This window comes from Pseudopodoces humilis, chromosome 14 (assembly GCF_049639895.1).
Source record: "Pseudopodoces humilis isolate 2021_Gansu_Grassland_sample_001 chromosome 14, ASM4963989v1, whole genome shotgun sequence".
Classification (NCBI taxonomy): Eukaryota; Metazoa; Chordata; class Aves; order Passeriformes; family Paridae; genus Pseudopodoces; species Pseudopodoces humilis.
The window spans coordinates 13499343-13514991 of record NC_142213.1 but is presented as its reverse complement, the minus strand read 5'-3'; the positions used below and the strand labels follow the sequence as shown (position 1 = coordinate 13514991).

Genomic DNA, 15649 nt, shown 5'->3' with positions numbered 1-15649 from the left:
CCCGCGGCCATGCCCGGAGCCCCCGCGGGGCGCTCTCAGCCTCCGCCGCCCGAGCGCGGAGCCGCCGCCGCGCTCAGTCCCATGGAGAGCGGGGCGCGGCGGGCTCCGTCGAGGCTGGCCTGTCCGGGGGGGCTCCCCGCACCGCGCTCGGAGCGCAGCCCAGCGGTTCCCAGCCCGACTGAAGCGGCTGCTGCTAAATGAAGCTCATTTAAGATGTGAGGGGTGTTTGCCTGGATGAGCTGCTTGTACGCATGTGCCCGCCCCCGACGGAGCCCCGCAAGCAGCCACAGCCGCAGCCGGCGGGGCCGCTGTGCTCCTCCCGCTCGGCCGGGCACCGAGGCGGGGGCGACAGCGCTGGAGCAGCACCCGTTCTCACCCCGTGCCCACGGGGGAGCCGGGGCTGGCCCCGTTGCAGCGCCCGCCTCGGTCCCGCACCTCGGCCCCCGCCGTGCCTCACGGCCCAGGCCCATCCTGCCCCCGTCTGCCGGGGTTTTCCCGTGTGCGGTGCTGGCTGCCCGGAGAGCGTCCCCCGCGGCGGGGGGGCCCAGCCGTGCGGCCCCTCTCCAGGACACGGTGGCTTGGATAAGCCTGAATCCCGGCTTCCCGGCTTTGTTTGGGATCTGAGTGGGTCCCGATGGGGTAAAAGGAACACGGTGCTCCCCCTGGTCCTCCGTGGCTCCCCTTCGCCACCTCGCTGGTGGCAGGGAGCCCGCGGCTCCGGCAGTGCGGCGTGCCCGGCTGCCTGCCTGGATGCAGTGTGCTGCCTGCAGCTCCGGCACCGGGAAGAGCCCATCACACGCTATTGTGCGGCTGTTGTTTGACAGGAGTGACAGCTAAAATGGAGCTATTACTTTACAAGAAGTTAATAAAAAGGCGCATTTAGCCTGCTGCCTGCCCTGGCTCCCGTCCCCCTGGTTATCCATCACATCGGGTTAGCTTGCGAGGGGAGATGTTACTTCGGGAAAGGGCCTGAGGTGGAGGCGGGTGGCGATGTCGGGGAAGGGCAGGGAGGGAGAGGCCCCGGCCAGCAGATCCCGCCGCGGGGACTCCCGTCCTGGCAGACCCCTCCGAGCTGCCGAGGGAGGTGCGTGAGGGCGAGAGCCGCGGCTGTGCCGGACAGCCGGGGGCATCGCCGCGGAAGGCTGGATTGCCACAGGCTACGTGTAAAATGATAGCAACACGGTAGTTCCTTAGAGACGCTTTCAAATCTCCCATAGGCAACGCGGGTTGAAGAATCGCTGGGCATTTCCTCCAGGATGTCTCCTCCCTGGAACTGCCGATTAGGCGAGGCTGAGATCTTTCGCTCAGGCTCCGGAAGTATTGAAACAAGGAGATACTTAGACCCGTGCGTGTTGCAAAGCTCTGCGCAAGGGGCAGGAGCTGCCGGGGGTTGCCGTGCCCGGGAGCTGCCCCGGCCCCGCTCCCGGGGCGGCGGATGTCGCGCTCTCCGTTCGGGTCACCGCTGCACCTCCAGCTGCCCCACGCGCAACTCCGCTGTCCGAGCGCAAGCACTTTGTGAAAGCAATTTGGAACCAGCCCGCTCGCTAGACCCAACAGATTTTGCAAACTGTAAATTATATGCGTACTTGCCACTTGCGAGTGTGTCTGCTTAAGGAGTAGGGCAGCTCAGTACTGTGTCCAACACGAGCGTGCGAGGTGAAGCTCTGATTTCTTTGTGGTTTGGTGCTGTGTATTTGAATGTTAAATTCTTTCTACAGTGTTCAAAGGTCAGCCTACCCTGTTAGAAAAGGTCATTCTCTTGCTTCAGATTATCTGCTAAATATTTCAGGCGCTACAAGTCAGTGTGATTGTCAGCGAAGGCGAATTAAACGGAGAAGGGAGCGGAGAGCAGCGGGAGGGAGCGGGCGCGGGGCCCCGCGGGGCGGGGGGCGGCAGCTCCTCCCGGACCCCCGGCGAGACCTCGCAGCAAAGGTCCTGAGCTTTTCTGGGTATTAAAGATCCATTTCAGTGTTGGAAGAAGCTTCATGAAGTATTAAGCTTGATGGTCTGGCAAAATCCCAAGTTACATAATTATATTATTCTACTTAGTTGAATTGTCCTTTCAATTTCAAATAGAGATGATACAGTCCTCCTCCAAGCCTAGTTTTCCCATGAATTGTGAAATAGCAGCTACATTCCAGCAGTGGACAAAGCAATTCCTCAGTTCCCCTCTTAACCATGTATTTACAGTGGTGTGTGATGAAGAAAAGTTCTATAGTGGAAACTCCTATACATAACGAAGTCCTCAATAGGTGTATCTACTTTGCATTATTTTATTTACTAACAAAAATATTTACTGTAGTAACGCAAGAAAATATCCAAGACTTCTGTATCTGGGCATCATTCACAATTTTTTAATCCTCTCTGCAAGTACATAATTAAAATCTGACTGTGCTCTTATGCAGATTGTTAGGAAACAGGGGGTTGCCTGCTTTTTTTTTTTGTTTTTTTTTTTTGTTTGGAATGCATAGTATAGCTGATGGCAAAACTTGACTTGGATATTTTTATTACTTGTGATGATATAAGAAGTGAGAACTGGCTGAATTTGCCTTAAAGAGAACTATTTGTGGTCAATTGTCTCTCACCAAAGAGCCAGGAGAAAACCTTTGTAATGCTGTGTGCTCAGTGCAAGTTTGGGTAGTAATTGCAAATACTCAATCTGCTACAGTCAATTTAACTGAAGAGCTGAACTTCTGGTTTGTCCATTAGAAGGTTGAACAGAGCTATTACACACTTGGGGAAGGGAGCAGCTTTTCCATCCTGTTCTCTTTCCCAGGCTGTGTCAAGCTGTCAGTGTGGGAGAGGCAGGGAGTAACATCAATTTGTAGATTTGGGACACATTTTGCCTCTGCTGCTTTCAGAGACATTTCTCCTGTGGACATGCGTGTTGCTTTGTTTTGCTGGAGTTCTTGTTGCAAGCGGTGCTTTCACTAGTGGCAGGTCTGAAGAAACTTTCAGTTCCCATCTTCTGAGGCTGCAGAGTGCAGATTTCCAGCGAGGAAAACGCTCTGCCACTGGGTCACACCAACAGTAAGCTTGGCTTAATTAAACTTGAGTTTGGGAGTTAAGAAAGGTTGAAGACAGCTTTTGGACAGGCAGCTGTGTGTATTGTTCTGATGCTCTATCAAGTATTTCAGTTTCAAGCAGTAGTTCAGGGAAGGCAGTGGGACTCATTCTGATGTAGGTATACACCTGCATGAGCAGCTGATGAATGAGTCAGTCACAACAGTGCTCTGCTGCAGCTAAAGGCTTACATTTGTATTATTAGAACTGGCTTTGCCTCCTCCTTAAAACTTCCTTTGATTTGCTGCTCTGTGAGAATTTTTAACTTTAATTTACCTAAAATATTTTCTGCTCTTGAGTAGCAAAGTGTACAATCCAAACAGCCTTAGACCAGCAGCTATTTGGACATTGTTTTTAAAAGAGGTTGCAAAAATATAGACGTTAACAGTGAATAATTATGAAAGGAGATGAGGAGTTATGTTTCAACTGTTCTGTTACTTGGTTTTGTCAGTACGATTTAGGTGCCTTTGATAAATCCTAATTTCATGATACAATTTCTATAATTACACAATTACAGAAGGTGCAAGTGCCTCAGTATTGTATTATAATACAATTGTTTTACAATATGTAATACATAATCATACATAAATATGCACAGTTGGCTCTGTTATTTACTACTGAGTAATGAATACTACAAACTTTTCAATAGTCAAGAAGAAAACTCATAGTCTTCAGAAGGCTTAGAGTACACTTCTCTATTTGGCAGGCAATATAATTAGATCTGACTGTTAGAATATACCTACAGACTTTTTTGGCTTAGGTTGAAAAATTCATTAATTTCAAAATTAGGTTATAATTGTTATGGATTGTATCATAGATGGGATCACATTTTTCACTGAAGTCAGGAATTAATTATAAAAAGAGTGCTGTGTGGCTGATTATTTTCAAAGTAACAGGGAGGCCAGTATCAGCAGTGCCTCAAGAACTAGATCCTGTCCCCAGAATGGACAGTAGGGTTACTAAAGCAGCATAGCAATATCAGATTTAACTCCTCTACTGCTCTTGATTTCCTAACATACTTCTTTGAACAAAACACTTGCCCATCCCTATAGAATTAGTACTACATATTTGCAAAGTATGAGATTATTTAAGCATAACTGTATTTCCTAAATTAAAAAAAAATAATTTGTTTGGTTATTAATACCTTCAAAACAGAGAGAGTTAATGCTTTTACACTGTTGATTATAATATAGCAGAATCTTATGGATTGACTTTTCCTGCTCTATTTTAGTGTCATTCATTTGAAAGAAGTTATATGTATCAATTACAATTCATTGGTATCTATTCATTATCTAATATTGGCACAGGCTGGGGATCAATAGGTCCAGAGCAAACCTGCAGAGAAGGACCTGGGGGTTAGTAATGGGAGGGGGATTCTGTCCCTCTGCCCCACTCAGGTGAGACCCCACCTGCAGAGCTGGGGCCCAGTGCAGGAAGGAGCTGGAGCCAGGCCAGAGGGGGCACCAGGACGAGCAGAGGGATGGAGCAGCTCTGCTGGGAGGAAAGGCTGGGAGAGCTGGGATTGTTCAGCCTGGAGAAGAGAAGCTTTGGGGTGACAATGTGGCCTTGCAGTGCATGAAAGGAACCTACAAAGAAACATGGAGAGAGACTATATACATGGGATGGGGTGACAGACACAGGGGAATGGCTTCACACTGGCAGGGAGGAGGTTTAGGTTAGGTGTTGGGAAAAAATTATTTCCTGTGAGGGCAATGAGGCCTGGACAAAGGTTGCCCAGAGAAGCTGTGGCTGCCCCATCTCTGAACATGTTCAAGACCAGGTTGAACGGGGCTTAGAGCAACCTGGGATAGTGGAAGGTGTCCCTGTCCATGGCAGGGGGGTTGCAACTGGATGATCTTTAAAGTCCTTTCCAACCCAAACCATTCTGTGATTCTATAGAAGCCCTGAATTGACTTGGTGCATTTGCAGTGATTACTTCTCAATTAACCATAGTAAGTGTTTTTAATGTCTCTGTCTGTTAAGCACGATGGCCTCAGCACAGGAGGAATATCATACTATATAGAATATGCCTATTAATCTGCAGCAGAAAAGTTGGTTCTTTTGTTGGGGGATTATAGTGCATTAATGATAAATCTGGTAGGAAGATTCAGTCTTAAAGCTTCTCATGGAAAATGAGAACAAAGAAAGATGGTATTTCAACAGCCATCTGTCAGTTGGCCTGTCAACAGTATTTTTATATAGGTGAAATTTCACACTGAGGAAGCTTCCAATAGCATTTCTCACCAGGGCTGTGTTAAAGTGGCTGCAGTTTGAAAATTTATGTAGCTCGAACTATTTCTCACTTCTCAGTTACTGTCACAATCACCTGGAACTACAACTTTCTAATTGATGCTGCTTTCTTCAACTTCCCGGTAGAAGGGCAATAACCTTACCCAAACATACATTTAATGCTTATAGAACAGATAACCAAAGTACAACATGAAACCTCTGACAACAGGTTCAACAATATTTAATGCCTTAATTCAAAACAGTATGCATAGACTGTGAACCATGCTACAAGTACTTAGAACCTGAGGTAAACTTTATTATATTGTATATAGTGTTGCAACGATGCACCACTGAGCATGCAAAATACTTCAGAGCAAAAGGTACCAAGATGATTGTTTTGTACATCTTAAATGTCAGCATGGGACTATTTTATTCCTAATTGCTTTCTAAGAAACAAAAGGAAGCTAATCTATGTGTACTGGAGTGTGATAGAAGGTTACAGACAACTTTGCTGCCACAGTGCATTATGCATTTAGCATTACTCTCCACCCTTATGAAAAAGACAGGAAATATATTGAACTGTGTGTCCTCCTAATCATGAAATATGTTCTTTCTTTTGCTGGTGGGAGGCAATTCTATCAATGTGGCTTAAAAAGTCCAAAAGCATTAAGTATTTATCTAAAAAAACAAATTCTTACCTTTTCATGAGAAAAACTGAAGGTGCGCATTAAGGAAATATTCTGTCCTGAATCATAACAGTAATGTGATATAAGAGTCTCCTGTGCTGGCATCTGATCAGAGCATATTGGAAATAGCCAGTGCAACTTCAGAGCTCAGGACACTGCTGCTGTGGCTTGGTGCTGCTGTATGAATGGGTCACTGTTCAGCACTGCCATGGTAACCCAGGGGCTGACTGGCACTCAGGGTGGGCATCACCAGCCCCGCTTTGGAGCTGCTCCCTCTCGTCTGTGGCTGCCCTGCCAGGCACAGGGGGCATGCCAGGGATGTGCCAGACCCGAGCAGGGACCCGCTGCACACGGGAGTGCCTTGACTACCAGCACTTTCAGCTTGTTGAGAAAGGATGTTCTAGTTTATCAAACAGTATTAGGAATGCAAATTTACTGATGTAACTGCAGAATTAATCATGTAAACTCACGTATATAAAAGCATGATTATTCTCAGAGATTCTTCCAGGATCCCAAGTACACAGAGCAACTGTAACTTTATCACCACTTAAAATACTTACAACTTAAAGTTGAGTGACATGTCTCCTGTCATTATCACAGCCTCATGAAATTTGGGCACAGCAGTGTACACAGAAAACGTGCATTATTATTCTAAGTGTCCTATTACATTCTTAATTTAATCTTTGCATAGCTTATCACTTAGCAATCCATTTTAGGGCGTCAATCCTCAATCTCTCCTCAAAAATGTTTCTTTTAACTTCTTGAAAAACAAAACCAAACAAAAAATCCCATACCTTTCTTAAATAATGTGGTTATAATTTAATTATAAAAGTGGTTTATGTAATGCTGATATATTTTTATGATTTTAATTTTTTAATGCGTTGTCTTTGCCCTAGAAGTAGCACACATAAATACTGCATCTATCCCAGGATGACTGAACTAGCACTACACTGCAAGTTCCTTTCAGTTCTCCAGTTCCTAAGTTCTTTAGCTATTGCACATATGGGTTTAAACGAAGAAAAATACAGAATACTTTAGGTTAAGCACCATTTAATACAATCAAAATAATTAGCAATTAAGTCATCTGAGAAATTGCACAAGTTGAATTTTCAAAAACCAGATTGTTTTGCAGGAATGAATAAAGGACAAGACCAATTAAAGTGATACAAGGTATTCTGCTCGCTGAAATGCTACACTTCATTTACACACCTTTCTTTCTATCAAATATTACTAAGGAATTGGTACATAAACAATGGTACATGCAATTTGATCCCTTTACTAAGAAAAATAAATTTACAGTTCTGTTAAATAAAGGCCAAATGCTATTATATACAGTCTCTTAACTGAAAGGCCTTGTGACACATTCAGGTCTAATTTTAATGCTTTCCAAATAAATACCAGATAATGCAACATTTACAAATAACACATCAACAGTACTTTCATGGTAATAATTTTAAAAATCAGAATTTAGTCTTTCAATTAAGCAAATGAGTAGCAGCTCCTTCATAAATATTAAGGCATGTCACATAGCATCAAAATGGAACCGATGAGCCTCCTGTCGCTTCTCTCTGTCATCTGCTTTCTGAAAAATAATAATAAAAAAACACTTTGTGGAATCTAGAGCAATACTGTTACAGAAATGAGCTGTCAAGTGTCAAAGAATGGTTGATTTTTTTCAAGCCATTTGACAAAAGGCAAAAAGGCTTGGTAAAAGCCCCAACAATTAACTTTTAAATTATGTCAGCTTGAAATAGCAATAATCTACACAGAATTGGCTTCTGCTGTTAATGCTCTGCTGTTGTAGTATTTATGACCCATTATTTTCTGATATTTCTAATAATGCATTTTAAAAGGAATAATTCAAACCTGAAGACTGTTTCCTGGTATGCATTTTGTCTGCATTACAAATATAAGATGAAATTACTCTGGACTAACTGTAAATGTAATTTATGTTACATGTACGAAGAGGCTCATTTAAAAAACATTCTGTTAAATACAACTTTAGAGCAAGATGGCAGTTCAACCAAGAACTAACAGCAAAAAGTAGGCGAAAAATGTTCTGTGTCTTTTGTTTGTATTATGAAAATGTGAAGTAGGATTCATTTCCCTGCTTATTTATGCAGAACACACACTGACCTGCTGAAAGAATGAATTGGGTGGTGCTTGGAAAAAAGCAACATATTTAAACTGTACCTAGAATCCATGTCATGTGCAAAAACATGTCCTCTCCCACATGTCCCCTCTTGTGTGCTAAAGCACTTAACAGAGAATGGAAGCATTTCTTCAAGGATTCTTGGACACACAGTGCAAACTTGTGCTTTTGTCATGACAGACAGTATGTGTAAATTCCAGCATGAGAGAATTTGGCAAAGCAGACTGAAATGCTTTTTAGCTTGCACAGACCCATGTTTTTTCTTATTTTTTCTTTTTTTTTTTTAAGGAGTAAAATGAAGAAAAGCCTCTCCAGTAGGTGCTGCGTGGGCATTCAGAACTGTGTCTCAGTTGATAAAAATACACAACAATTGTGGCAGAAATCGCTGCCCATCTTCTGCCACGGGAGTTCATCATCTGCTTTGGCTCAAGTCCAAAGATTTCCTCATTACACAATGTTTATGTGTGATAGCAACTCCATTGGATTAAATATGGATTTTACTGCATTTTGTAGCAGCAGCAGAGCTGTCAGTGAGGTTTAAGATATATCAGTCTGGCTTTTTTGGCAGGGACTTTATCAGTGTCAGTAGTATTCTGGATGTGAAAAAAGGGGTGGGAAGGAGGGAGTGGCACACTTTCCTACACTGAAACACTTATCACATTCCACAAAATTTCATAGTCTCACTTAGAAAACAATTTCCTCTCCATTTCTTGTATGCTTCCTGAAAAAATTATTGCTTCAAATTTGACAGTAACTGATACTCTGCTGGATCCAGCAAACCCTCTCTAGCAGTATTTCCATCACTGTGCAGTGTTTCCATGATCAGCTTCACAACCCCAAAGCAAGTTGTCAAGAATGAGAATAAGGACTATCGAGGGCCATAGCAAATGTAGCGAAATTGTATTTGTTGTAGGATAAATAATGGTGTCAATTCTTCCTCAATTTGTCTTTCATTTGATGTATCAAAACTAAAATCTAGTAACTGAGATTTCAAAGACTTTTTTTTTTCTTTAATGCATTAAAAATTTCTAAGGCAAGACAACAACACCTACCCCTAAACACTGCAGTTATTTCAGTACTCCAGTACTTGGCTGGCAGAGGAGTGTGTAAGAACTACTGTAGACAAAGGGCTCCTGCTACTATTTATCTGCAGGGGTCAAAGTCCAGGGTTTATTTAAACTGCTGAATAAAACACTGCAGCTTACAGACATATATATCCTCTGGGGGGAAGAAAAGATTTAACTGCCTGTTCATTTCCCCTTCCTTTCTTTGCTGTATGTACTCCAGAGATTTGCAAGGCAAAGACATTTAGCCAGGACAGTATTTTTAGGAGAAGATTGCTGAGAGACAGTAAACTAAGAACAAACTTAGAAACAAGGAACTTTGGAGTTTAACTTTACACATGTCAGTGATGCACAAAACAGCTCTGCTGAACATTTGTATTTGTTCAGTATCTCAACCACTTTGAAACACTGGGAAAGTAAAAATCCATAGGAAAAAAAATAGTAATTAACACATTCATACAGTGGTCTGAAAATACACACAATTTGTCCAAATATTTATGCCTATTTTGTGCTGCAGAGTTGGAAATGAGTTTACAATATAACCAATACAACACTTCATTCACACATACCTGGGACTTAAAACAGTTCTAAAAGGACTCACTCTGGGCTGAGTCCTTCTGTACACTACAGTGCTTGAATTATTGTAAAAAATGTTTTAAATGTTGCCATTAAATCTCCATTTCTCCAGATACATAGGTAATCCTTCCCCAGCTCAAAGCCCAAGTACCTTTTCTGCTACTCTTGTTTGCTAAAGATATGTTGGAGAGAGAATTAAACCCAAGCAGTGCCCAGCCCTGAGCTGCCAGTACACAGTGCTTTCTTGGTACAGCAGAACATGCTAACAACAGCCACCATAAACTTTGTATTTCTTTGCTTTGTGTGTCTTATTCCCAGCTTTATTACTACTTGGAGACTGTATTTGACATTTTGAAGAGTAAAGATTGACAGACAAATAACATTTAAATATGAAGCATGCGCAAAGCTTATCTGAATGTTTAACAAGGTCATTTTATTTCCACAAGCACAAAAACAAACAGTTCTACCATGTCAGAATGTGCAGTAATTTTATCTGACAGCTAAGATGATGGTTTGGCTATGTAGTAACATTTATTGGCAACTCTGCCAGTTGGGTATGATTGTGAACTGAGCATAGTTAAGAAAAATGGGAATGCATTTCTTTGGTGACATGAAAGACCCCTTTCAAAATGCTTCTTCAAATCAATGGATTTCTATACCCTCCATGTGTAATTCAGACCCACAGAGCAAAGCAGCCAATATGCATGGCTGACTCCCTATACATTCCTGAATGTTAATGTTAGTGCAACCAGCAAAGAGAGATACACAAAAGACTTTCTCCTTATTTTTAGATTACCAGCAGAACTCAAGGTAAGTAAACTGAGCTTATATTCCATTTTCCAAAACAGTTCTCCTTAAAATAGCAAAATGGAAAATTTAGATATGAAACAAAGATGGCTCATTTCAGTTGGAAATAACAGCTTAATGGGAAAAAGGAAATGAAGAGCAACATGGACATCCTCAGGTGTCTTAGAGCTTAAATAAAAATAATGCCAATTTTTAAACTTGTGGTAAACATTGAATTAATAATAACACCTTTTGCGACTTAATTCAGTCTGTGTCAGAAATTATCATACTGTAGAAAAATGTAAAAATAACCCCCAATGTACAGGTCTGTAAAATATTAGGGAGTGTTAAATAGTATAGAAAATATACAAAAAATATTCTAGTAAATTAGCTTACCTTTTCTTGCCAGTGTAATATGCCAATTATTGCCAGGATGAAAACGCAGACACCAATTAAGGCTATAGCTGTTAGCAGTACAATGTTACTTGGGGTCAAATACAGTTTGGCACTCCAGCTATACAAAAGAAGAAAGTCCAAGGAAACATTAATACCCTTCATTAAGAAGCAGAAAACAGATTTTACTTAGAAAGATGAAAAGAACCTGTTAGGGTAAGACAGGTGACAGCCTTGTCCACAGAAATGAGCATCTCTACTTAGAGACTGAAGCTTAATGATGTTTACTTGGAAATACATGGTTTAATATAATTATTTTCAAGCAATACCATGTCTAAGTACAGTTTCTGTTTAACTTTTCATGAATGCTATGGATATCCTCAGGGAATGAGTTTTTTCTCATTAGGAGATTTACCTCCTGCCCTTGACTAGGACAAAGTAAAATGCATACAGAAACCTTTCACAGGAATGCCTGGGGACACGGAGCAGCAGGGGAAAATAACCCTGGAAGATTTTTCCACCACATGAGAAGCTCCTCTTGGACAGGCTCATGAGTCTAGTTCTCTTTTTCTGAAATTTACCCAGGGACAACTGCAGTTCTAGACAACATAAGCAGTTGATTATGGCTGAAGATCAACAAAATTAAGCACTTTAGGGCTCCTGGAAGACATCTCTCAAATCATGTGAGGTCTTGAGGCCCAGGGAATCCCCTTTTTGTACTACAGGTTTCCTATCATGGGAACGCTGTCAGCAGCAGGCTCTGTGCTGAGGCCTCTCAGGAAATCACATACCTATGTTAAAAAAAAAATAAAATTGAGAAGCTTCTATTATAAAATCTGATTTCTTCTGTGGATTCCATCCTCTGCTATTCTACAATGTCCATAAACACACTTTACACAAAAGCAAAAATAGTTTAAGGATACAATAACAGAAATTGTTTTGCATAACACATACCTTTAAATACCTCAAGACTGTAACTAAATTTTCATCTGGCAGATGTTATTTCTGTGGCTGTTAATTAGCAACTCAAGCAGCACATCACTTCTCCACTGTTATTTGTTCTCTAGTAAAATTAACTGCTGAACTGATGTCAGAATCATTTCTGCATGATAAATGCAACTGACCTCACTGGTAGATCAAGCGGCAAAACGCAGCTGGAATATTTGACTAATGTTTTCATTAATAGCAAAAAGAGAAACATGCTCTCTTTCTGGGAGAAACATTTTAATTGCAAAGTGAATTCCATGTTCAAGCTCTCGTGAAAATAACCCATTCACCTTTACTTAAAGAGAAAATTCATTCCTGTAGCAACAGCTACTGCATGCAGAAGGGCTGAAGCAAAGCCTTTCTATGGAACCAGACAGAAATTGTATGTTTGGTGAAACAAAATGCTTAATTCAACCATTACCATGCTTGTAATTTGTCACTGAGGATGTTGTTAAATCTAGCAAGTGTGTTATTATTTACAGGAGTGGAGCTGGTAATACATTTGGATTGTTTGTCTGAGCCGGTAATAGGTTTTGATTGTTTATGGGCACCATCTGAGAGGCTGTGTAAATACCTGAGCAGCATTTTCAGCTCCAGCTCAGCACTGACCCCCTGCCCTTGTTCTTCAGTAACTTTATATACAAATAACTATTTCTAAACCTACACATAATGCCTCATTTACACTGTGTATTAATGTAATTTTGGGAAGTACAAATCCAAATGATGACATTACCTTCGAGGAACATTATGAGGATAGGGAATGACTATAAGCTGGGAGTTTGGTATGATAGCTGTCCATTCTTGTTTCCTTATGGACTGAAAGAAAAAACAAAGGCTGTGTCAATTCCTCACAAACCAACATACTTATAAGCAAAGAAATTTTCTGTTGAAACACATAAAAGGAGAAATAAAAAAAGTGGGTTTTAAAAAAACTTTAAATGTAAGTGATTAATACCTTTATCTTTGTATAAACCTGTTACTCTGAAAGCTCCAAAATGCTTTAAAACCACCCCCAAAAGTAAAAAGCAAAATAATTATTGCTGACATAAAACACAGCATCTGCTTTAAAAATACAAAGCAACTTAATAGGGAAAGAAGAACAGAACTGATTCTACAAAGGAGGCAGGGAAAACAATTACCCAAGTCAGAATTCAGCCCATTTGAGTACCTCACTTTTCAAGCAGTACCATCAGATCTTTAAAGACTGAAAATGGTGAGGACCCCACTTTTATGTTTCATGTGAAGATTAGAGAATCACAGTAATCTCCCCATGCCATGACACTGCCCATGGTTTTATCACCGAGGCAGAAGGGATTATGTGAGTCCCAGCCCAGCCAGAGCAACTCTGGGAAAGCCCTGCAGCTACTGCAGTCCAGAATAATTGGACCCTCAGATCTAATACCCATTTGCCCTACAAACAAGCACTGAATACCTGTGCTAACATTTACAGACATTTTCAGTCATCTTTTGGTTTTGTTTTAGCTTCACAGCTTATATACCCCTCAAAAAAACGGGACAAACCTTTTTGTACACAAACTTCCTTCTTAGATATTCTTACTTCAGAAAATGAAAAAAAAGCGTCCCAGCAGTATTTCCATCCACAGCCTCTTAGCAAAGGTAGCACCATAAATAATTAGCTTGACAATCTTAAATGTCAACCAACCTTTTCTCCTAAGGGCCGAGGGATGCCAACATACAAGTGGTCGAGGAAGTTGGCGCTGCGGCCCAAGCCCAGAACATTGTAGGGCAGCTGGAGAGCGTAATGTGCTGACTGGCTGAGCTGGCCAGCTGCAAGAAAAACAGAAAGGAAGCCCAAGTAGGTATTTTAGGGAAAAAAATCCACAATCACTCAACCCCCAAACCACCAACTTGCTACACAAATACACATTCCCCAGTCAGTAATAAAATGTTTAAAAATTTTCACCAATTGCATGATGACTTAATTCTTCTTAAAGGCTTGTTCCCACATTTCCAAACTACCTGTGAGCACTCACTTGGAGAAAAGCTTAAATACTTTACAAGAAAATTCTTTTGAGTACCATTTCTATGTTAATTCAATTCTCCATTATTTGTTACAAGTTGAGAAGAAATCAACTATCTGCCTTTATTTTTATATTAGTGCCAAGTCTCCTGCCCCATTGATTTACATGGTTGGACTCAACATGTGAAGGTTCACTTTAATTTTTATCAGTGTTAGTCACTAATTACTACTGTGTCATAAAATTAACCAAGTAAATTCTCATGAACAGATTTTCAAAGAATAAATTAATGAAAACGGGATTGCAGTGGTTGCAAGTTAATAATAATTATAGGAGAAACTTTAGGTGGAAAATAAGATTCTTGGTTTACTGAAAAGGCAGTGGGGAAACAGACAAGTGTTGCAGTTATCAACAAGTTCACTGGCATAATCCTGTTTTCAAAGTATCCAGGTATTCCATTTAAATAAAAAAAATCTTGTAATATTCACTTTCTGGTCAACAGATTCAGATCCTGTGCGAGTTTTTTGTTCTCTTAGCAAGTGAGCTGGTTCCACAGCAGGAATGGTATCAGCACCTCAGAAGCACCACACTGAATTCAGCCTTCAGCAGATTAACAAGAATGAGTGCAAAGGACACTTGACAACCACAAATGGGTTTCTGTGACCAACAGAAGCAGCTTTGCACAAGGATGTGATTTAGTCAATACTTTTAGAGCATCAGATTTCTCTCAGCTTTGACCCCTAATAGATCATGCCTGGAAATTTTAAGTTAAGCAACAAAATGCAACAGAATGTGAATTGAAGAAGAGGAATCCATATTTTGTAATGAATTTACAGCCAAAGCCTTTGTGCCTCTCCACGCTCCCATCCAAGGTTCAATTCAGGAGGCAGCACTTTACCTCAGCCCACTGGCTGTGGGCCACACTGCTGACACAACATTCTACACATCTGTGGTGAACACAGGGCCAACAAGAACTCCTAACTCACCACCACCACTTCTTTGGCAAAGTCAAATATCCTTTCAAGAAAAACCAAACACACTCTCCCATTCCTGGCTCCTGGAGATGCCAGTAAGTGCAAGCATTGGCCACAACACAGCAGCACAAGGGACAACAAAGACACAACACCCACTTCCAGAAGTGGCTCTTCAGCTCTTGTATGCTCCTCTGGGGACAAACTACTCCCTGCAGTGCAGGCTGGTGATTCTGAACCTTTGCTCATTACAGTGATTACTTCAGGGTTCTGTTTCTGTGAACCTCCCTTTCCCTACCAGCTCTTGAGGAAGCTGCTTGCCATATACTGTCAGGCATGTTTTGAAATAGGCCTGTTTAGTCAGGAGGTAAATATTCTGTATTATTGTAGGTTTAGAGTTCTAGTAATTTTATTTTAAAAAGCAAAATAAATGTCAGCTGAGATCTGAAAAATCAGCTTGATGCAGTTATCTTCCCACTAAGCTAAAATGCTATTAGCAAAAAGAAACAGTAATGGTCTTCCTAAAGATTATACATGTTTTAGATTTATTTTTTCCCCCATGAAGAACCATGTAATGAGCAAGCAGACAAGGAAATATTTAAGATGGATTTGTACTTTCAGGTCTCTATGGCAAAGACAAGGTGTACTGTGCACATTGTTAGGTAGATTTCTCAATCACAGAAGATGTGGCACAAAGCAGTGACTGAGCAGCTTTTCTCTTTAAGAACAAGGATTCTTCCAGTAAGTTGAGATAAAACAGGAT

The 15649-nt window shown here is 41.3% G+C and overlaps 1 protein-coding gene across 1 annotated transcript in view; it reads right to left on the bottom strand.

The window, feature by feature from the left end:
• Positions 1-7011: 7011 nt before the first annotated feature.
• The window catches only part of ITFG1 (integrin alpha FG-GAP repeat containing 1), a 71673-nt gene continuing 63035 nt past the window's right edge, over positions 7012-15649 (bottom strand). The window contains exons 15-18 of the mRNA XM_014255550.2: positions 13600-13724; positions 12670-12752; positions 10953-11070; positions 7012-7560 (exon numbers count right to left, since the gene is read on the bottom strand). Of these exons, the coding sequence (XP_014111025.2) occupies positions 7501-7560; positions 10953-11070; positions 12670-12752; positions 13600-13724 (386 nt within the window). The 3' untranslated portion in view covers positions 7012-7500. The remainder of the gene's footprint in view (positions 7561-10952; positions 11071-12669; positions 12753-13599; positions 13725-15649) is intronic.